At 48.0% G+C, this 23,351-nt stretch overlaps 1 protein-coding gene across 5 annotated transcripts; it reads left to right on the top strand.

The window, feature by feature from the left end:
- Positions 1–21,836, top strand: mctp1b (multiple C2 domains, transmembrane 1b). Of its 5 annotated transcripts, none has more exons than XM_070988749.1 (22): positions 1–764; positions 10,751–10,871; positions 10,949–11,091; positions 11,178–11,257; positions 11,600–11,723; positions 12,349–12,393; positions 13,340–13,378; positions 14,513–14,680; positions 14,766–14,896; positions 15,349–15,535; positions 16,066–16,159; positions 16,628–16,730; positions 16,885–16,987; positions 17,111–17,212; positions 17,530–17,604; positions 17,874–17,993; positions 18,195–18,305; positions 18,376–18,429; positions 18,509–18,618; positions 18,805–18,914; positions 18,995–19,092; positions 19,644–21,836. In XM_070988749.1, exons 1-22 carry the CDS (start codon positions 249–251, stop codon positions 19,713–19,715), a joined length of 2,706 nt encoding a protein of 901 aa, XP_070844850.1. In that variant the 5' UTR covers positions 1–248; the 3' UTR covers positions 19,716–21,836. The 5 variants fall into 5 exon arrangements, with proteins under 5 accessions (XP_070844850.1, XP_070844852.1, XP_070844851.1 ...); XM_070988753.1 differs by lacking the exon at positions 1–764 and adding an exon at positions 4,399–4,585; XM_070988751.1 differs by lacking the exon at positions 12,349–12,393 and having other exon boundaries at positions 14,516–14,680.
- The last annotated feature ends 1,515 nt before the right edge of the window (positions 21,837–23,351 follow it).

The following is a 23,351-nucleotide window of genomic DNA, read 5'->3' as shown; positions in this document are numbered from 1 at the left end:
TGAACAGGCGAAGGCGGGCCCTGTTTGTCACCGCCCGGTCTTATATTTCCCTGAAAAGGGGGCTGGACGACCCCGACTGCCAGCGGTGGAGCCGTGAAATATGCGCACTGTCTGTACTTTTGTTTTCGTGCGGGTTTCTCGGCGTACGGCGGCTCAATAGAGTCAACACAGATTGCGTAAGTTCGTCGGCTGACCAGCAGCGTGTCCATCGGTGTTCGAGCCTGTTGGAGCTCCGGACAGAGGCGGGAATGGAGCGCAGCGAAGGGGGCGACAATGAGAGCGGCTCGTCCCAACAGAGCACGATGTGGAAACAGTTCCAAGCCAGAGCCAAACCGCTGCTCAGCCCCAAGCTGGGAGCCAGAGAGCCCGAGGAGAAGAAGGAGCGGGGCGGCTGGATGTTCAAGAAGATGAAACGGAAGGAACCCGTCGTCCTGGACCGGGTGATCTCCTCCTCACAGCCCGACCTGCTCTTCTCCTCTCAGGTGGATTCAGACACGAAGGAGGCTCGGCTCTGCGGCAAAGCGACCGGACTCGGTCGGGAGAAGCTCCTGTCGTCCAGGCACCAGTCCGTCGGCCACAATAAGCCCACGCTGGCTCACCTGGTGCAGTCCCACCACAAGAGCTCCTCTCTCGGATCAGCCTGCCTGGAGAGGCTGTCCGAGCCAGCGAGCGGCGGCAGCGGCAGCGGCAGCGGCGGAGGAGGCGAAGCGGCAACAGCTGCCGCAGCAGAAGGAACACAGCTGGAGAGCAGAGATGAGCAGCCGGTGAGCTCCTACCTGTTTCATGTGCTGGTTTGGCCTTTTGATGCAAAAGTTTCTGAACGAATTGTCAGAACTGATATCCGGATCACAGGTTGATGGACGGTAGGACACTTTGTTTTAGGCTTTGAGTTCCGCTGCAGAGCGCCGCGCGTGAAGCAGCAACCAGACAAATCCTCACAAACCGCCAAAGAAACCAAACATTCATGACAAGGAAGTCAAAAGTAAGCATTAATCAAAAGTTACATTAATACAATCATATTACAATGGCGCAGAAGGCAGCAACTAATAACTATTTTTATGATCAATATTTACTGATTCTTCTCTCATTGATTATTAAGTGATTCATTCATTGTCTGTTTTTCTGACCAGCAACAACAAAAACCCAAATATGTCCAGTTTACAGTGACATAAAACAAGGAAAAGCAGCAACACCTGCAGCTGGAAACAGAAAACTTTTGCTATGTGTACTCAATAAGTGATCAATTGATTGTCAGTAAATGAACAGATGAACTTTCGTGGACACCTAAACAGTTAATCGATGAATCGTTTCAGCTCTAATCAGCACATGTTGATCTCCTGCTAATTGAAGGCCTAATCATTCAGTCAGTACTTGATTTATTGATTTTATTGGACAATGAGAGAAGTCAGTTAAAGAGTTTCAGAAAGTGAATCATTAGATCATCAATATTCAGGAGACAAAGCAGCTGAAGAAAAGGTGTTTGGAGGATGAGTGGAGGAGGTCAGAGGGGATAGCCTGGTGAGGAGGAAGAGGAGGAGGAGGAGGAGGAGGACGAGAGCAGCTCAGGATTCAGCTGGAAGCACAGCGTTTAATTAGTGCCTGAGAAACCGTTATGAAATATGATTTTAGGCTCATTAAGACCATCATCTCATTAAAACACTGATCCCAAGATGAGAGGACGGATCTGATCCAGCTCAGCCGGGACTGATCGTTCACATCGCTGGTAATTCATCAAAGCAACATGTCAAGATGTCAGCAGAGATGAAGAAACGGGAGCTTTCTTTCATCCTGTGGCTCGAATCTGAGATCCACATCCGTAGATACACGACACACCGCACTGCACAGTATTTCTAATGGATGCTAACCAGCGTCCTGGGGGAGCCCCGCACGGCCGTCACTCACATGTGACGGGGAGGGGGTCTCCTGCACACCTCAGCAGGAAAAGAGGCTGCATTCAGGGAACGAGCCGAAGCTGCTGCACCACAGAGACGCACAAGGCAAGACGAAGGTAAACCAACAATCACTAAAGCAAACCTGCTGAGCCTGAGCTGCGCTCACGCGTCCCCGCACACCAGCCAGCCCCGCTCAGTCCCACGGAGGCAAAGTTACACCCAGTTTAGGATGGTAAAATAAATAAAGTGCAGAGTTAAACGTGAACCAGCTCGATGTGTCTGCAGGCTGACTCTGACAGCTGTGAGGTGGCAGAAACACCGAAACTTTCCGAGACGTCGACTGCCTGAATGGTCTCACGGCGTGACGCTCAGACCAGGTGCAGCAGCTGTTTGCAGCTGGAAACGCTCGAAACGAACCGAGTCCGGGAACAGTTAGTGAGGTTTTCTCTTTCCTGTTGTCGCAGTGCAGACCGTCTGCATGTGGAACAGTTTCTCTAATCATTTCTTTGGAAACACCTGAGCGCTCCGACGCCTGCAGGCCGAGCGACGTGGCGTCCACAACATGTCGCAGTATTTCAGGGTGTTATGTTCTTGATGATATGAGAAAATACCGAAAAATACTTCCTTTTCGGGATGCTGTGTCTCAGCTGTTTGGACGCTTCATTAAGTCCCCTGAACCCGGTTTCTCCTCTGGGATCAATGAGGTGTGGCTGGAAACGCTGCACAGAAGAGTTTCTATGGACGGATGAACTGTTGTTCTCTGAGAAATGAGGACTGGACGAGGACTGGAGGACGAGTCCATGAGAGCGCTGAGGAGTGGAGCCACGCCGTCTCTGTCATCTCTAATGTCTCATCAAAGAAACCCGTGATGAACGTAAACAGACCACACCTGATAATCACCTGTCCATCACTCTGGTTTGACCTCATCCACCTCTTTTTGTCGATCTTTCCTTCTTCTGTCTGTCTTTTCTTGCTTAGTTCAGCGGTACGAGCTAATCAAAGGACATCGTATGTGCTGGACGGGAGAGTCGTGTCCTCCAATGATGAAGCGATTTCGTGGAGCGGCGTCTCGTGAGCTGAGATAGAGCCTCCAGGAAGGAGCGAGCGACCTGCACAGGCCTGAAGAATCAAATTAGAGAAGCTGACTTTGACGAGCGTCTGATAGTTGAGATAAAGATGTCTTTTTGCCAGTCATCATGACCGAGGCAGCCGCAAGGACGGCGGACACGAGCTTTGTCTTCTGAGAACGATCTGTCCTGCAGAGCCCTCGTGTACAGTACAAACACTGCGCAGGTGTGTCTTCACCTGTTTTCACTGGAGGTAAAATGACACTCTGTCTGGAGCTGCTGTCCTGTCCTCTGGGACGTCGGGGGTTGTGTGTCTCCACCTGCACGGGTTACATTTCAGGAGACAGAGGCTGCAGCTGTGGAGTCCACAGCGGTGTCCTCGTGAGCGATGTGAGACAGTGAGACAGAGAAGCAGAGCTACAGGTCAGACAGCCGGACAGAGGTTATTGAACAGGCTCTGATTGGCCGTCAGACGGGTATTGATGAGGCTGCTGTGGAAAGACTGTGGGAGACGTGTCACTGATTGACTTTCCACTGTGTCGAGGCTCCGCCCACTGAGCTGTGTGTTTTTACATAAGACAAACAGCTGTGAGCAGTGTGTGTGTGTGTGTGTGTGTGTGTGTGTGTGCAGTCAATTGAACCAGCCAGTGGACAGTGAGACGTCTCACAGCTCATGCAGTTTTCGTCCTGGTGAGCCTCTTAGTTTCAGGATGTTGGTTCGCTCGTTGCTTGTTAACGTTTTTGGGCACATTCGGGCCATTCGATCCAGGAAGTCCAGTTATCTGCCGTCCCCACATCTGGACAGATGAGGGACAGATGGCTAATGCTAGCTAGCCCCTCTCCGCTCCGTAATGTGTGACGAAGCAGCGCTGAGCTGGCTAGCTTCCACTTCCTGGGTGGAGATGCTAGTTAGCTTAGCTTGTTAGCTTCAGCCTTCTGAATGCAGTGCAGACTTACATCAGGTCAGGACAGACCTGCTGAAGGGACAGTTTCTGAGACGCTGTGATGCTAATCCGCTCTCTCTGGTTTTGCGTGGACAGTTTCAGAGGCCTCCGGTGTGGACTGAGTCCTCTCTTCGCCCCGTCTCTGCTGTCTCTCATGTTTCTGTCTTGAAGTGTCAGAGGCTGAATCTCAGGATCACCACTGGCCTTAAATCTGGCCGTGACCTTGCGACACTCTCTCGGCTGACCCCTCGGTCCAGCCGTCAGTCAGGCTTACCCCTCTGGAGGAGGATTACAGTCGAGGCAGCAGCACGGTTCTTCCTCTCGCTCCTCCTCCTCCTCGCCTCCTGCTCCTCCCTTCATTCAGCTCTGACTCCTGCTGAGCGCGCTCGCTGCTTCTTGGCTGCTGGTTTGTTTTTCTGGGATCATCTTGGACGTGTCTTCAGTTTCTCTCCCTCCACTATGTTGGTGACTTTATTTTGATCAAACCCCCACCCCCCACGCTCGACCACCTTCCTCCACCTCACGTTGTCTGTGTCGTCCCCGGCGTCCTCCTCGAACCCTGGATCTCTTCCTAAGAGAGGCCCCGGTGGCAGAGTCCCGTCTAGCGATTCGAGGGTTACTTCGTCGAGCGTCCTGCGATGACTCCGTCTCCTTCGCCTCCACGTGTGGACGGCTGCTGTCGGTGAGCATCGTCCCCCCGTGTTTGATCCCTGTCCAGATAATGTGCACAGCGCTCTGAAGGTGGACCCAGGTGGGACCAGCTCTGTCTTTGTGTCCTGTGATTTGATGCATGAGGACATGTGGCCTCATTTTGAGGTAGAAGTACTTTATACTCCAGTGAAGCTCAGAGGCCATTAATACACTTCATTTATTTGATACCTTCAGTTACTTTGCAGATTCACATTATTAATATAAAGATAAGATAAGATAAGATAAGATAAGATAAGATAAGATAAGATAAGATAGAACTTTATTGATCCCACGCTGGGGAAATAAACATGTTTCAGGCAGCAGTCATATCAAGAATAAAAAGGAGACGTAGAAGAAGAACAAAGAGACAAATAGAAAATAAAATCAGTTATATATATTTGTACATTACATACAAAAAGAGTATAAAAATAATGCCAGTGGAAAATTTTGAATTGCTCATGGTCAGATAAGGATGATAAAATACAGAGTTTGGTACTACCAAATATATAGAAGCACAGTAAGAAAATGTGTAATATTGCAGGATGTAAGAGCAGTGTTGAACTTTTCAACTGAGCCAACATCTAAGAGAGTCAGCTCAGACCGGCTGAGGGAGACGGAGACGGTGTCTGTCAGTGGACGCTGAGGTCAGTGTCCTCCACAGCAGTTTGACCTGAGCAGTGTTTGAGTTTCCCTGTGTGTGTGTGTGTGTGTGTGTGTGTGTGTGTGTGTGTGTGTGTGTGTGTGTGTGTGTGTGTGTGTGTGTGTGTGCGCGCACGCGCGCACATTTACCGTCCTGCAAAAGGCGGATGAGTCTGTGTTTTACTAAACAGGAAGTAGCACCACACTTGTTTGAGGTCACTGACGGTCGATAGAAAAACTGTACGTTATGTTTTTATTAGCGTGTGATGACCCAAAAATAAGAATCGTGCAGTAGAAGTACAGCAGTACAGTCAGCCTCATGCAGTAGAAGTACAGCAGTGTAGTACTGTGGTGTTCCAGAGGGTCAGCAGATCCATGTGAGGGAAAACGTCGTCAATAACTAACAAATCACCTCATCAGAAACACGATGAGGAACAAAGCAGCTGACTGTCAGACGTCTCGTCGGTTCATGACGTCGTTAACTGGTCACTGACTGGTTCATGTGGAGCCGAGCAGCTCGCTCCCAGTTCTCCTCCTGCCGTTCATTGTCAGTATTGATCGCTGTGGTCTGCTGGCAGCTGTATTGATCAGGGTCGGAGCTTCGTGCTCTGACATGAAGACGTATGTCCCTCTCATGCATCCAGCTCTGTCCTCCATCACTGGTCTCTAATCTTCTCTCGTCTCCGGTCGGTTTTTACCGTCCAGGCGTAAATATCAGTGTAATCAGAGTAAATCGATGCACCTGAAGTCACATTTGTAGTATTTCTACTGTTAACAGCTCCTTCACAGACTGGACGTGTGTTTGCTTTTGTCTTTACATCTGAAATGATCTGTACGTTGATCAATCGCCTGAAACGATCTGCAGCTGCGCTGATAATCGATGAATCAGCTGATCCCTGAAGAACCTGCACTCACAGATGTTTGCAGCAGCACGAACACGGCGTCCTAAAATAAGAGCGCATCAGTGCGGCTGATGGGATTGTGTGTGATCTGACGCTATTCTCAGCTCGCCGCTTCCTGATTTTGCTGCCACAAGGCGGCTAATCCTTCCTAAGCAGCTTCTGAGCTCCGGCCGCTGGTCGCTGACTCATCCCCAGTCAAACTCTACCTGCAGAGTTTGTCTCCGGCAGCCAAAGACAATATTTGCAGAGCGGAGTGTATTTCGGCTCGTCAGCCACGAGAGCTGCCAAACAGAAACACTGTCAACAGAACCTGATGCCACAGATTGCTAACCTTTAGCCTTTAGCTTTGTCGGTGCAGCAGGCTGCCCTCAGGGTTTCATCAAGTGTCAGTCACGTCTGTGTAAAGCGTGGGGCTAGCTGGAGATTAGCCTAGCTTAGCATTAAAAACAGGGACCGCCTGGTTGTGTGTGAAGTAAAAAACACCTTTAAAGCTCACTAACGAGCACGTTTCATCCTGTTTGTTTAAACCTTACGGAAATGTAAACGTGGCAGTTTGTGGTTTACCTGTGGGCGGACAGGTACGCCACGTAACTCCCCCTAAATCCACAAAATGTTGTTTCTACTCTTGTTTGTGCAGCTTCAGACGTGTTTGTGTGTTTGCACAGTCAGCCCGGCTGTTTCCACTCGCCTCCAGTCTTCATGCTAACTGTGCTAATTACCTCCAGGCTCGTTAGCTCTGGCCTGAAAATTAGCCGGCGTCTCGTCCAAACCTACATATAGATGACGGGTTGTGAAAACTGATGTTTGAGCACTGAATGAACGACATGATGGACACAAACGCAGAGTCTCTGTTCAGTATTTACGTTTTGTTTTTTATCAGGAGAATCTGTTGAAGTCCAACATATTTAAGTCTTTTCGCTCATAATGTCCAGTTTTTAATACTTCCAGACTTGTTCTGGCTGTTTTCCTGCGTTTCCTGCGGTTCACAGTGTCTGTGAATGGAGTTTAACAGCTGTGCTTAAAATAAAGAGTCAGGTTGATCTCGATCTGACAGCAAGCTGTAAACTCATCAACATGTTAACGTCATGAACTTGTGAACAAACAGCGCTTCAACATTGACACATGTGAGTCGTGTTTGTGTCTCCTGATGGACGTCAGTCCAGTGGTCACTGTCTTTTAGCTCTGTGTTTGGTCCTCTCTGCTCGTCTCAACTGTCTCTGCTGCTTGGTGTCCAGAGGCTTTGCACATGTTAACGTAAGGAGGAGGAGGAGGAGGAGGAGGAGGAAGAGGAGGAGGAGGAGGAGGAGGAGGAGACAATGAAGTGTTCCAGGTCAACTTAACATAACAGAAAACTCTGACTGTCATCGTCTTCAGATGCACTCATCAATATATTTATATGGATCTCATGTGATGCTTTCAGGTGGCAGTTTTCTTATTTCCTGTTTCATGTTGAATGTCATCCTCATGCATTATCTTTTGCTTTACTTCCTGTGTCTTCCCTCCTCTGTTATCGTTGCTTTGTCCCATCTGTCCCTCACTCGTCCTCCGTCCTCGCTGTATTAAAGCCTGTGTTTCCTCAGTCTTTGCCTGTTCGTCTTTGTGTGAAGACTTTCAGCCTTTTCTCGTGTTTCACAGTGTTTTTCCAGCATTTCTGCTGTTTTTGGACAGCTGCTCTTTTACTGCCATGCTTGTGCATAAGGGGACAACTAAAAAACAGGACTGGACCCAAACCCAGATTACAGAGTCTGGGCTGGTGCAGCTCAAACAATTTATGGACAGAAAAGGCAAAAACAAAAGGCTTATGGGACCAATGAAATCCAAAGAAACAAGTCTAAAAACAAGCAGAGCGATGGTACACTGGGAACACTGGACACACTGGGAACACTGGAACAGACTGAGGAAAACACCGGCTTTAATACAGGAGGAGGAGGAGGGATGACAAACGAGGGACAGGTGACACTAACGAGGGACAGGTGACACTAATCAACAACTCTGAAGGCGGGAAAACACAGGAAGTAAAGCAGAAGAGAACACACGAGGACGCCTTTCAACATAAAACAGGAAATAACGAAAGTAACAATGGAAGCATCACATGTGATCCATGTAAATGTATAGATCAGAGCTTCTGGAAGACGATGATGGTCAGAGTTTTCCGTTATGTAAAGTTGACCTGGAACAGCTCATCCTGTCCTCTCAGACCAGCAGGTCGACGTGATCTCCTTATTTAACATCATCGTGTCTGAAGTGGACTTAAGCCAGAACACGTCAGCAGCCTTCAGCTACGACACGACACAGCCGCTCCGTCGTGCTCCAGCCCCGATTCTACAGCATGTGGAATACAATCTGAAATCAGTCATCAATAATCAAACTGTTCACTGACAGCAGTTTGAAGTGTCCCTGAGTTCATGTGTCCATGAGTCTTTCCAGGACCCTTTCATACCAGTCATGATCCTCTCACCTGTCACCAGTCAGCCTGTTCACCTGTGGAATGATCAAACAGGTGTTTCTGGAGCGTTCCACATCTTTCAGTCTGTGAAACGTGTCGCTGCATCAGATTCACTGTAAGCAGATATTTAAAACTGTAGGATCAGCAGGTTTTTTCGCGTCCTGTCTCATTGACGTCTCACGCAGCGTCCCTGCTCTCTGGACTGGGGGTGTCTCACAGGATGGTCTGGTTTCTTTTATGAGCTGTTTTCAGCTGCTGGAGTTTCCGCTGCTGGCAGAGTGGCAGAGCAGAAGTTGGCACTCGGCGACGGTTTTCAGCCTCAGGAAGCGTCTTTGTTTCATAATGCATGTAACTGATTCCTGGTTGTGTCAGCCGGCTGAGACGCTGCCGCTCGTCTTTCATGAGAGCAGCATCTTAAAGTCTTGCTCCTGGCAAATTATGTGAATCTGAGTTTGACTGAAAATGTTGGATTAAATGTAGTTTAGATGTTTATCAGCTGCTGGTGGAGGTGAGAGAACGAAAACATCTGTTGAGTCGATGTAGTCTCACTTTCAGCCTTTTATTTTGCCTCCAGACGAAACCAAACAGATCGTTTCTGATTTGTTTCTCGTTTCTTTTCTCGTTTCTTTTCTCGTGCTCCTCTGGTGTTTGTGTCTGCTGGATTCTTCACATTAAACACAGACTAACAGCATCAGCTGTTCAGGCGAAGTGTGTTGCAGTCTGCAGCGTCACCACTAGATGGCACTAAACCCGACACACTGGACCTTTAATGACGTTCTGCTCATCGTGCCTTCGTACTGCGTGTACTTCATATTCAATGCAGTACAGTTACAGAGTCCTGACATGAGTGTAGAACCTTGACTGAAGACACCAGCGCGTCCCGCATGCTGTCCATCGTTTTAAAACTTTTAGAAATGATGAAAATCAACAGTTTGCGCTTCCTGTGGTGGACGTGTCGAGTTTGACTCTCTGTAACATAAAAGTGTTAAAGTGGTCTGCCTCTCTTCATCTCGCGGCCCTCACACATCATCACACTGCCAGTATTGATCGGAGCGTCTCTGAGTGTGTGTGTGTGTGTGTGTGTGTGTGTGTGTGTGTGTGTGTGTGTGTGTGTGTGTGTGTGTGTGTGTGTGTGTGTGTGTGTGTGGACAGGATGCAGAATCCCCAGCAGACCAGAGCTCGTGCATTAAAGATGACGCGCTCAGATGGATGTTTGATTAGCGCTCTTGCTTACATGTGAGCAGGAGCTCGTTCTGATTGGACGGGCTCACATCACCTTTTCTAAACTCTTCGTCTAAAATGTGTGGAAGGTGAACGGAGGTAAAGGCGACAGCTGCACCTGTCCAGGTTCACCACACCCCTCTCTGCACAGAGGGTTTGTTTTCATGTACCTGACCCCCGACCCTCACCCCCTGGTGGTTTAGGAGTATTTACAGTGAGGAATATGTTACTCCTTCAGCTCCGTTACTTTGTGACTTCGCTGTGGCCGTTCTGTTTGCCAGCTCCCCGATCTGAGGACACGTCAGGGCATAAGAGCAGAGAGCTGGATGTACAGATGTCTTCAGATTCACCTTTTTGGTTATTTATGTGGTCATTTTCTGTCTCTTTGTGTTCATCTTGTGTCTCTCTGTGGTCGTTTTGTGTCTCTTTGTGGTTATTTTACGTCTCTTTGTTGTTGTTTTGTGCATCTTTGTGGTTATTTTGTGTGTCTCTGGGGTCTTCTTGTGCATCTTTGTGGTTGTTTTGTGTGTCTTTGCGGCTGCTCTGCGTCTCTGTGCAGTGAAGCAGTGTTTTGGGCGTGTTGTACTACAGTACATCCGTCTGTATGTGCAGTTGTGGCACAGCAGAGGCGATGCTGCTGCAGTGGAGGTGAGCTTTAGACAACAATGGAAAAAATATCAGCTCAACAGCGGTCTGGTCGGATGGGAGGAAGCTACTCTCGTGTAATTTCCTGTTAGTGGTCACCCCTGGGACGAGTCACTGAGTCGAATTAGACACTTCACCTCAGCGTGGGTGCAGATGCGCTTGAGGAAGTGAAGGCTGCGCTTCAGCGACAGATTGTAGCGGCTTTATTTCTCTCAGAAATGTCGGTGAGTTGGCGGCGGTTTGATGGAGGAGCTTGTGTTTCAGTCGTGCAGTTTGTGGTTAACGGATGCTTCTCTCCTCACAGGGTGTGGGGGCTCCATACTCCTCGGGGGTCGCTCCTGAGAGGTCCGTCCACAGCTCGGGGATGTACAAGCTGGAGGTTGAGCTGAAGAGAGGACACAATCTGGCCGTCCGAGACAGAGGAGGTAGAGTCCTGTGGCGTCTTTGTGCTGTCTCTTCATCCTGAGTCTGTGGATCTGTGAGAGCTTCGTTTGTTTTGTAGGCAGCAGTGATCCCTACGTCAAGTTCAAGCTGGCTGGTAAAGAGGTGTTCAGAAGCAAAACCATCCACAAAAACCTCAACCCGGTGTGGGACGAGAGGACCACGCTGGTCGTGGATTGTCTGAGTGAGCCTCTGTATGTGAAGGTAAAGACACGAAGCTCCAAGCTTTTCCATGTGAATCCTGAGTGAACGAGAGTCTCAGAGGAGCTTCTTCTGTCGCTCCTCTGCAGGTGTTTGACTACGACTTCGGCCTTCAGGACGACTTCATGGGCTCTGCGTACCTTTACCTGGAGTCTCTGGAGCAGCAGAGGTACGGCGGTCTGACGTCATCTATGTGTCTCTCCACAGGCGATGTTTTTCCAGACATCGCTCCTCGTGAGCTCTCAGCCACTCTGGCTTGTCTTCTAACACTTGTTCTGTCCTCTGTGCTCATATAAATTGCCCCCGTGTGAGGAAACGCCTCTCTGATGCTCGCGCTCGCTGCTGATGAAACTTGACGTTTGCTCCAGAAGTCGACCTTTGTGGCCGAGTTTCCAGCAGAAAAAGCAGCTCCGCTTCACGTGCAGCTCGACTTCGATCTGAATGTGACCTCTGCAGGCGACACATCAGCAGCACCTGCAGTACTCTCACCTGTGCTACCTGTGTGTGACAGGATGATACCTGTGACGCTGGTGCTGAAGGACCCTCAGCACCCTGATCAGGACCTGGGCAGCCTGGAGCTGAGCGTGACCCTCACACCCAAAGACAGTCCCGTGGACGAGCGACGAGACTCTGCTGTACGTACGCATGCTGCTCTTTACTTTATTTGACAAATACTGCAAACACAGCTCCTGCGCTGCGTTAGAAGACCTGCTGATGAGAGCAGGCTGGATTTTAACGATGTTCGTTCATTCATTTCTCTTTTTGATGAACTCTGAAATGGTTGAATCACTGAAGTGTAAAGAAAGAAGCTGAGGGTGAGAGATTTAGAGCCAACAAAAACACAAAACTTAAGCCTTAAATCACTTATTAAACTGATGTTTGATCCATTAATCGATTGATGTCACAGTCTACAGGTCCCAGCCTCGGGGGGCCAAACCCCCCCCCCAGCAGGGCTTAAACTTTCAGCCCAGAATAAAATGTTGGCATTGAACCACGTCAAAGTGAAATGTGAAAATATGTGAATCACTGAACTAATCCAGTAACCCACTAACACACAACTAACACACACACATACACACACACACACACACACACACACACACACACACACACACACACACACACACACACACACACACACACACACACACACACGCACACACACACACACACACACACACACACACACACGCACACACACACACACACACACGTTGTTTCCATGGCTGAGTCTTGGTGCTGCGTCTGTGTTTCCTGCAGCAGGGCGAGGTTAAGGCGTATCGCTGGAAGCCGTATGTGAACAAAGTGAGTGCAGAGGTGATGCACTTCCTGTAGCTCGTCCCCTGATAGCGACTAGCATCGTAGAGAGCAGACGAGCTTCTCGTCCTCTGATGGACGGAGACGAGCTTTGGCCTTCAGTTTATCTCCAGAGCCTCTAACACTGTTTCAGTCTGCAGCTGCTGCGGGTTTTCGTTTTGTTAGCTTAGCTTTTAGCTTCAGTTCATTTTTGCCTCCGAATATGACAAATTGAATATGAATGAAGCTTTTTGAATACAGGACGTTTGAGGTGTTCACAGCTTGCTGCGCTGCCCCCAAGTGGACAAAAAATCAATGAATGCAGCTTTAAAACTGCGGAAAAATCACGTAAACGCAGACAGGAAGTAAAATAATCCCGTTTAAATTTCACTGGTGTCGTCCTTTCTTTGCTTCCGTCCTTCAGTTTCTGTCCCGCTCTGTGTCTCCGCTCCGTGTCTCCGCTCCGTGTCTCCGCTCCGTGTCTCCGCTCCGTGTCTCCGCTCCGTCATCGAGGATCAGATGTGTTTCTCAGACGTGGACCACATCCTGTCTGCTGCATGTTTTATTCAGTACGTAAATTAATTATAGGCCGAGCGTCGCTGAGTGCCGCAGCTGCAGTCAGAGAGATGGATGAGGAAGAGAAAGAGGATGAGGAGGATGAAGGTGTGGGAGGGTCAGCGAACAGAAACAGATTGAGGAGGATGAGGAAGAAAACAGCTCATGTCGATGAAGGCTAACGATCTCGTCGGCTGTGATCTGTTTTCAGTGCCTTTATTCGTGGAGATGAATTGAACCTGGCCTGAGGCGTTCACCTCCTCTTCATCACTCCTTTAGCTGCTGTAGTTAGAATGAACCCGCCCTGTAGCCCCCCCTAGTGGCTTAAAAAGGCAGCAGCGCTCCTGATGGTCTGCTCGCACCCTGCAGTCTGAATTAATGTATTTTAATGTATGTTCAGACTATGCTGCTCAGGAGGTCCTGGAAACGCTCCACTAAGGTAAATCCCCTTCGTCATCATCATCATCATCGTGTGTGTGCTCTCTCATTAACTCTCATGCTAATCACCGTCCTGTCCCGTTTGTCACTGCTGTCTTTGCTCGTTTCAGCGTCCGGGTCTCGTTGTTGTCAGAGATTTTTCTGGTGAATTGTTCGAACATGTTGAGCTTCTTAAATGTTGATTGTTGTCGTGTGTTGTAGCTTCTGTCACGTCCATCCGCCGGCGGCGTCCAGTCCCTGGTCTCCAAACCGTGTCCCCGCGGGCTAGCATGATGCTATATGCTATCAGGCTAAAATGAACCAGCTGACACAATTTAATAAATATTTGTCTTATTGTCAATGAAGAGACCAAAGTCAACAGTGAGTGCATCCTGTTAAAAGTACGTGAGTCTCAAAGCCTCATAACAATCACCAGACATGGATTCATCCGCCGCTGAAAATAGTCCCCAGCAAACGCTCTATTTCCTCATATTTGTTTGATCAGAACGAGACTGAGCGGCGTTTTAAAAGTGAAACTATACGTTTGTGACGTGTTTTAGGAACCAATGAGCTTCGAGCTGAGAGCCACAGACAGGAAGTCAGAGAGACGCTCATTTTATGGCGTTTGTTGACAACAAGAGAAAGCAGATGATCAAACAGTCAGAATCACCCTCAGCTCTCGTGTAGCTGGCTGACTGTTGGGCTAACGTAGCGCTGATTACGCTCATCTTCACTGCAGCTGCAGAGCAGATTTAAAGCTGAGAAACCACAACAAACATATTCAAAGTTTACACGGAAATCCTGCAGAAGAAAGAGCAAAACCAGTTTTACAGAGAGTTTAATAATCTGTCAGTAAAACCAAAAAGTCTGAACTCTGTTTCTTTATTGAAACATTTAGAAACCTTTGCTCATTTCTCTTTAATCCCAAAGATCCTCTGATGTAAAGAGTTTTATTCCAGCAGATCTCACTTTGGCTCAGTAACCTAAAAACACATCCAAAAGAATAAAAGTCATTCGACTGAAATCAGAAAGGAGGGAAATGCAGGTGGAATCCGTTCAATCCCGGCGGACACATGGAGACCAGGGCCCGGCTCGCTGCTCCTCTTCCTCTTCTCGACCTGAGGAAAATAATTTTGGGTGTTTGTGTGCGGACCAGCAGCAGCAGTCGATGCGTCTGTCCGAGCTGCACAGGAAGGCTCAGCTCTGGAGAGGCATCGTCAGCATCGCGCTCATCGAGGGCCGGAACCTGATTCCCATGGACCCCAACGGCCTGAGCGACCCCTACGCCAAGTTCAGACTGGGACACCAGAAGTACAGGAGCAAGGTGTGCTGGCGCTGACCTCGCTTCAATCCTGATCAGGTTACTCAGGAGAGATTTCAAAATAAGAGCATGTTTCCTGTGTGAGCAGACGGTGCCAAAGACCCTGAGTCCACAGTGGAGGGAGCAGTTTGACCTTCATCTCTACGAGGAGACTGGAGGCATCCTGGAGATCACAGTGTGGGACAGAGACACCGGCAGGAGGGACGACTTCATTGGACGGTCAGTCTGTCTTTCTCTGTCAGTTCTTTCATTGTAGAATAACGAGAGCTCGGGCCTCACAGAACATCCTGAAGAGCCAAAGAGCAGACGTTCAGTCAGGTTAAATCTGAAGGCCACGTCTTAGGAGTCACATCATTTTCACATCTGTCGTACTTACGTGGTTTTCCCTTTGAGCGAACCTCAAGGGACTGCAGGTGAAACTCAGTTAATGACAAGCACGAAACCAGAGAGCAGGGACGGCAGCTTGGTCTCATACAGAGGACGAAGGTTCCTCTGCTTTCTAGTCAGAACGTTTTGCATGAAAATGACTTAAAGGATGATCAAAGTCATATAAAGCTAATTCTAAAGTTCAAGTACCTCCCGTTTGTACTTCAGTACGCTTCCTGAGTAAATGTCCTGATTGTCCTGCACTTGTGCTCATGAGCTGAACGTGTGTCCTGTTTGTCGTCCAGCTGCCAGCTGGATCTGTCCTCTCTGGCCAAGGAGCACACTCATCACCTGGAGCTGCCGCTGGAGGAGTCCCGGGGCTCCGTGGTGCTGCTGGTCACGCTGACCGCCTCCGCCCACGTCTCCATCGCCGACCTGTCCGTCACTCCGCTGGACGACCCGCAGGAGCGCAGGGAGATCCTCAAACGATACGTGAGCAGCTGCTAACTGCTAACTGCTAACTGCTAACTGCTAACGCTACTGCTGATACCTGATACCAGGAGGAAGTAATCAGATACTTTACTGTGAAAATACTCCACAGCAAGTAAAAGTCCTGCGTTCAGCTGGAGCTCATTGAACTCCTTTATCTCCTGTTGCTGCTTTAATCTTCATCAATGCTTCAGATTCTAGAAGATCATCACATGTTTGCAGCGCGGCGTCCTGTGAGAACCACGTATCTCCAAAACATTTGATTAGCTCAGAAAAACAGGCTGTTTTCAGTTTTTTCAGCTGATCCAAGAGTTTCAGGACGGCAGGCAGGAAGTGAGACAGGCGGCGTCTCTCACACACACACACACACACACACACACACACACACACACACACACACACACACGGAGCAGTGGAAAGGGTTCGTCAGATGGAAAAACACTGAACGAAAATCAAACTGCAGGATGTGTGTGTGTGCGTGTGTGTGTGCGTGTGTGCGTGTGTGTGTGTGTGTTTCCTCTCTCCGCCTTCAGGGTGTGTTGAAGTCGTTGTCTCACCTCAGAGATGTCGGCGTCGTGCAGGTGAAGGTGATGCGAGCAGAAGGACTCATGGCCGCAGACGTTAACGGTAATCACAAACCTGCCCAGCAAACATCCGGAAAGCTGGAAAGTAACTAAGTACAAAAGTATTTGAAGTACAAAGTTGAGGTACTTTATTTTGCCCAGTTATTTCCATTGTCTGCTCCGTTATACTTCTACTGCACCACATTATAGGACTGAATGCTTTGAATACTTTCACAGTACACCTGTACTGTACTTTATACACCTGTACTGTACTCCACACACCTGTACTGTACTTTATACACCTGTACTGTACTCCACACACCTGTACTGTACTTTATACACCTGTACTGTACTTTATACACCTGTACTGTACTTTATACACCTGTACTGTACTCCACACACCTGTACTGTACTTTATACACCTGTACTGTACTTTATACACCTGTACTGTACTCCACACACCTGTACTGTACTCCACACACCTGTACTGTGCTTTCTGCCTGATGAAGTAACGCAGGTGTGACTGTTCCAGGTAAGAGCGACCCGTTCTGTGTGCTGGAGCTGAATAACGACCGGCTGCAGACACACACCGTCTACAAGAACCTGAATCCAGAGTGGAACAAAGTCTTCACCTTGTGAGTGACGTCAGTCCACGTTTGTGCAGTAAAATGCTTTAAGTTCATACTTGTACTGGAAACAGGGTATTTTACAGTGTAGTATTGGTACTTTTGCCTAAGTAAAGGATCTGAAGGCTTCCTCTTCGTTAACCTCTCCGTCTCTGTGCTGAAGTAACGTGAAGGACATCCACTCGGTGCTGGAGGTGACGGTGTTTGACGAGGACAGAGACAGAAGTGCAGACTTCCTGGGGAGGGTGGCCATCCCGCTACTATACGTGAGTACAAGAAAGACGTGGAAGGTCGGTGAAGAGACGCTGCTTTAAAGCTCGGCCGAGGACGGAGGACAGAAATGACGTCTGTGAACGTCTTCTGAATCCAAACTGTCGTCTCTCCGTCAGGTTCGGAACGGCGAGCAGAAGAGCTACGTGCTGAAAAACAAGGAGCTGACGGGGCCGACCAAAGGCGCCATCGTCCTGGAGATCGACGTCATCTACAACATGGTGAGCGTTTCCCCAGGAGCAAAGTAATACTACAAATACTTTCAGTCCAAAGAGGTAAAAGTATCCCATAAAACACCAACGATCAGAGAAAAGTCCTGCAGCAGCTCCAACAGTAAAACACATCAGACAGGAGACATTTTACTGCACACACAGTACTTTTACTGCATGACCCTGACAGTACTGCTGTACTTTTACTGCATGACCCTGACAGTACTGCTGTACTTTTACTGCATGAAGCTGACAGTACTTGTACTCCAGCAGGATTTTGAATGCAGTACTATCAGAGTATTTTCACACTGTGGTCCTCGTCTCTTCAGGTGAAAGCTGCTTTGAGGACCGTCGTCCCTGCAGAGCAGAAATACATGGAGGAAGAGCCAAAAGTCTCCAAACACGTACGTACCAACCACAGAAAGCCACGATGAGTCAGCGAGGCTGATCTACAGTTTTATTATGAAGTTCAGTCAAAAAAAAAGATTAACGAGCTTTAATGGAAGTTAGCATGAGTTAGCATCTGAAGCTAAAGAGCCGGTCCAGACTGGTTTAAAGGTGTGGGCTCGTCGACACCGTCACTGTCAGTTTATTCCTGAATATTAAACCATGAGCTTCATCATATCTGCGTCATAAACTGTGAAAGTAGCGTCGTGTGTACTTTGTGTTTCAGCTGCTGCAGCAGAACTTCAACCGTGTGAAGAGGTGCATCATGGTCCTGATCAGCTACGGGACGTACATCAACAGCTGCTTCGAGTGGGAGTCTGCACAGAGGAGCATCGTGTCCTTCGTGGTATGGCACGCACGCACACACACACACACACACACACACACACACACACACACACACACACACACACACACATCACCTTATTGGCAGCCCGTTCGTGTTTGGACGACATTAAAGTAGTGAAGGTATCTAAGGTGAGAGTACTTCAGTGATGGAGACAAAGGACGGCTCCCAGCATCACGGTGTCCTCAATGTGGTCTCCAGCTGTTCGTGGTGGTGGTCTGGAACTTCGAGCTCTACATGCTGCCGCTGGCTCTGCTGCTGCTGCTGGTCTGGAACTACTTCTTCTCCTCCAGCAGAGAATCGGCTGAAACGGTGAGGAAACGCGAGTCTTTGAGGTTTGTCTCTTACGCTCGCGTGTTTACTGATCCCCTTTCTGCCGCAGTCCATGGAGGCCATGTTTGAGTGGGAAGACGAAGAGGAGGACAAAGACGACAAGGTAGAGTCGTCGTAAGACAGCCGTACGTTAATGTGAGTACTGCAGTAAATGTACTACAACCCCGATGTTTCCCTCTCAGGAGTCAGAGCACAGGGGCTTCATGGACAAACTGTACGCCATCCAGGACGTGTTCATCAGCGTGCAGAGCGCTCTGGACGAGGTGGCGTCGCACGGAGAGCGGATAAAGAAGTGTGTATCCCCACGTTTATCTGTGTGTGTGTGTGTGTGTGTGTGTGTGTGTGTGTGTGTGTGTGTGTGTCTGTGGACACACAAAATAAACTTATTTCTGACTGTATTCACCTCCTGCACGCAGGCCTACAGACAGTAAAGACGGGTCTTCCTCCATCTTTGTTCTGTGCTCTTCTTCCTCTGCAGCACCGTGAACTGGACTGTGCCTTTTCTGAGCTGGCTGGCGATCACTGCCTTATGTTTGGCCACCGTCCTGCTCTACCTCATCCCTCTTCGGTACCTTGTGCTGGCGTGGGGTGAGTCCTGAGTCCGTCCTGCCGCCGCTCTCACCGACGCGGAGGACGTTCACTCTGAACTGATTCCTGTTTTCCTGCAGGTGTGAATAAATTCACCAAGAAGCTTCGGGATCCGTACATGATCGACAACAACGAGCTTCTTGACTTCCTCTCCAGAGTGCCGTCTGACGTTCAGGTGGTGAGTAGCTCAGCTGGACGTTTAGCGCAGGAGTGTGTGGAGGACGCGGTCCAGGTGTTGAACATGTGGGAGATGTGAGCAGGAATGAAGGAAGACGTTTCCTCCATCGCTCAGCTTTCCACAAGAGGACGGCTGTTTGCTTTTCACTTGTAAGGTTCATAAACACAGAATGTAAAATGAGTGTGAGCAGCAGGAGGCACATAAGTTTAACTTTAACTGGAGGAGATCATCATCACTCAGATTACTGCGAGAGCTGAGGAGCAGCTTCCTCTGCCGAGGGTCTCGAGCTGAATCAGGGTTCTGGACTGGAGCAAAGTGACGAGTCTGCAGCCTTTAGCTGTGCAGCGTCTCCACAGCTGTAACTCGGCTGAAATGGACAAAGACGTCCCTCAAACACAGCGTTAGTCGACCGAGAGCAGCTGCTATGCAACAGGTGCTAACAGAGAGCCTGTCCTCACGTCTGTGTGTGTGTGTGTGTGTGTGTGTGTGTGTGTGCGTGCGTGTGCGTGTGTGTGTGCGTGTGTGTGTGTGTGTGTGTGTGCGTTGGACAGATGCAGTATCGTGAGCTGAAGGTTGACCCCGGACAAAGTCCCAGCAAACGCAGGAGGACCAACCTGAGTTAGCCACCGCCGCCAGCCGTCTGTGGACGCTGTAAACTTTAATCTTATTTTTATTTTTCTTTATATTCTGATTTTTCTTTGAACTCCTGTTTGTTTTGTTACCGTGTAAAGATTTATTTTCTAAACCTTGGAAAGAAAAGTTTGTTTTTTAATCACTTTCACTTCCTGTACTCCTCAAACGTGTCATGACGTATGTTATGAATGTACGTGTGTGCATGTGTGTGTGTGCGTGTGTGTGTGCGTGTGTGTGTGTGTGCGTGAGTGTGTGTGTGCGTGTGTGTGTGTGTGCGTGTGTGTGTGTGTGTGTGTGTGTGTGTGTGTGCGTGTGTGTGTGCGTGCGTGTGTGTGTGCGTGTGTGTGTGTGTGTGTGTGTGCGTGTGTGTGTGCGTGTGTGTGTGTGTGCGTGTGTGTGTGTGCGTGCGTGTGCGTGTGTGTTAGTCACATGTTAAAGCTGCATGGAGTCGTGTCGTCGGCGTCGTGTTGCATGTTCGCTCTGCTGCTCACGTATGACACTATTTAGACTCGGCGAGTTAAAGCTCGTTCGTCCTTCACGTGAAGCTAAACGTGACCGACTGCGTCCACTCTAAGGACGTTTCACCCTTTTCACACCTGACGTGAGCCTCGGCAGGTAAACACACCGGTGAAATTTCCAAAATAGGATAACCCTGATGATGCCATAGTGATGTCATCAGGGTTATTTATTGGAAAAGGAGGTGGAAAGTGTTCACATCCACCCGCATCCATGTGCTCCACCTGCAATGATGAGATGCAACACCTGTTGTCTCGAGGCCACAGGTAAAAGTACACGATTTCATGATTACACTTGTGTACTTTTACTCAAGGAAGATCTTCAGTAACGTGTAGCAGAGTATTTCTACCGAGTGGTATTAATACTTTCAGTGAAGTACTTCATCTGAATACTTCCTGCACCTCTGTCTCTACCTGGTTCGTGTTCACCGATCACTGAAACATTAACTTTTCATATTGCTCAGATTGATCTCAGCAGTGATGTCACCGGCGACGGACGTATGGAAGATAGAAAATGCCTTAATAAACAAACCAGAGAATAAAGTGAGAAGCATTTCTGTGCTGTGTGTCGGCCCTGCGCTGTGATTGGACAGCTGTTTTTACAGGCTTCATGCAGCTCTGTGTACATGTATCGTGCAGTACTACATACTTCTCATTTGCTTTGAGAAATGTGATATTTTTTACTTCAGTTATTAAATATCTTCAGTTTTGACTGACTGACGATATGAAATGTAATCAGCAGGTTACCTGTCGGCCACCTTCACCGTTAAAGTGATGTACGCATTAATGCAACATGAAGCAAAAATGTAACAGAAGTAACATTTTGAATGCATGACTTGTACTTGTACATATTGTACTTGTGAGTATTTCTATCCCTGTATTGTACTTTTACTTCAGTAAAAGGTCCGAGTGCGTCTTCCACGACCTGAACCTGCTGACGGTTCTGCGACTGTCAGCAGGTTTGTGCTGCAAATATTCGTCCTTTTAACGTGGTTTTGATTTTATCTTGACACAGTAAACGACTACATGATAAAAGGAAAAACATGTTTGTTTCACTTTGATTTTTTATTTTAATTCATTTTGCCATTTGAAATCCTCCAGAAGATGAACTGTGAGTGTTTTTAAAGTGTGTTTTTCAGACGGATCTTAATATTTCACCTTCAGACTCAGCTGTGACTCTCTGTCGAGCAGCGGTTTTTATTTTTCCTGCAGACGTCGGCGAGCGTTCACGTCGCTGCTCTGTGCTTCAGAATCTGAAGGTCTGGATTTGGACTTTCTGCATGTGTGTAAACCGTCGTCTGTATGCATCGAAGTATTCTGCATGACTGAACGTAAATTATATGCAAGTGCATTTGTGGACACTGAATGTGACGTTGGGCTCCACCTGAGCTGCAGGTGAGCGGTCTGTCGTGGATCTACTGTTTACTCTTCACCAAATCATCACTTCTGTTGTTTTGCTCTCCTTCTGTTTCCTGTTGCATCGTTTGATGCCGGTGAGAAATTACTGCGATTGTACTGCACCGGCTGTGATACCGTGTAGCATTTATCTGAAAATATATTCCTACACAGATCTCATGACTCCCTGTGTTTGATGTTATCGTTGTTGTTATTGTTTGATGTTGCTTTGTGAATTCAAACAGGAAGTGTAAAGCTGCCACAGGGTCGGTCAGCTCCAGCCTGAGGCCTGTTTTCAGCCTGCATTTCTCTACATTTTGTCAGATCGTCTCACGAACAGTCAGCTGAATTAGCTGTTAGCAGCTGCTGTCAGCATCAATGTGCAGATGTTTCTGAGGAAAGCTTAAAAACAGGAGGATTCACAGGAGAGTTCTGCAGCCATGAGGAGCGTCTGTCTGTGATTTCCATACGTCTGCACACGATGGACCTCAGAGATAATGAACACGTGAGTTACACGGAAGTTAAAAACACGTGAATCACGTCTGTGTTCATATTAAGTTCTGCCTCAGATATCAGCTGCACTGAATGAACACACAGAGTCAGCATCAAATGAGCGTGGAGACGTTTAAAGTCTGAAGGATGAAGCATAAAATCAGTTTTCCAGCTCAATGTGTTTCCTGTTCGGCACGCAGAGTCAGTCCTGCATTTAACTCTGACGACCTTTGACCTTTTCTTCTTCAATGTGTGTGATGCTCTCAGTCTGCGTGTTGTTCAGCATTTTGACCAGCAGAGGGCGTCGTAGCCTTTGATTAAAGCTGCAGCACAATGACTGGAGGTGGTTTCCTGCCACAGACTCAAAGATTCACGTTTTATTTGGCACAAAATCTAAAATATGTGCAGTGCATACAGTACTTTATTTATTTTATTATATTATATTTATTATTAGCAAAGTGTAGTATCACGTAGTATGTAGTAGTATAGCAGGAGTGTAGCAGAATATAAGATAAATGAGTTGGCGCTTAGGTCGACTGCGTGTAGTGTTTGTGCACAATTGCTCTTGCATAGTTTCCATTTTTATTTCTATTCAGATTTTATCTTATTTACTTCTAATTATTTATTGATGTTGTCTCAAGGCTGAGCTAAACAGGCTTGTGTGCAATACGCAATAATACTTTGAATAATAGTAAAAAGCAGAATTAGACAGTAGAGGATAAAGATTAATTAAATGTATATTTAACGCGTTGTGTTGGCGAGGTAAAAATGCTGAATGATCATGCGTCTCAGCTGTAAACAAAAGACTGACACCACTCTCATGTCTGTGGGGTAAATATGAAGCTACATCCAGCAGCTGGTTAGCATAGCTTAGCATAAAGACTGGAAACGGGGGGAAACCGCTAGTCTGGCCCTGTGCAGAGGTAAAGCCACCTGCCAGCACCTTTAAATGTAATAATTAGCGTGACGTATCATCTCTTTTGTTTTATTCGTGGTATCTATCTTTTTATCGAACTCTCAGCATGAAAGCAAATATCAGTCTCATCTCTGTCAGGACCAAAATAAGCTGATGTATTTAAAGGCAGCCAGCTGTCTGATTGGTTACCTGAGCTCGCAGGTCCACACTGAAACTGATGCCGCTCGCATGTTTGTACAGTATGTACAGCTACAGCCAGCAGCAGGTTAGCTTAGCTTAGCATAAAGACTGGAAACGGGGAGAACAGT

Source organism: Chaetodon trifascialis, chromosome 20 (genome assembly GCF_039877785.1).
Source record: "Chaetodon trifascialis isolate fChaTrf1 chromosome 20, fChaTrf1.hap1, whole genome shotgun sequence".
Taxonomy (NCBI): domain Eukaryota; kingdom Metazoa; phylum Chordata; class Actinopteri; order Chaetodontiformes; family Chaetodontidae; genus Chaetodon; species Chaetodon trifascialis.
The sequence above is the reverse complement of the archived record's forward strand: the minus strand, read 5'-3'. Positions and strand labels throughout refer to the sequence as shown.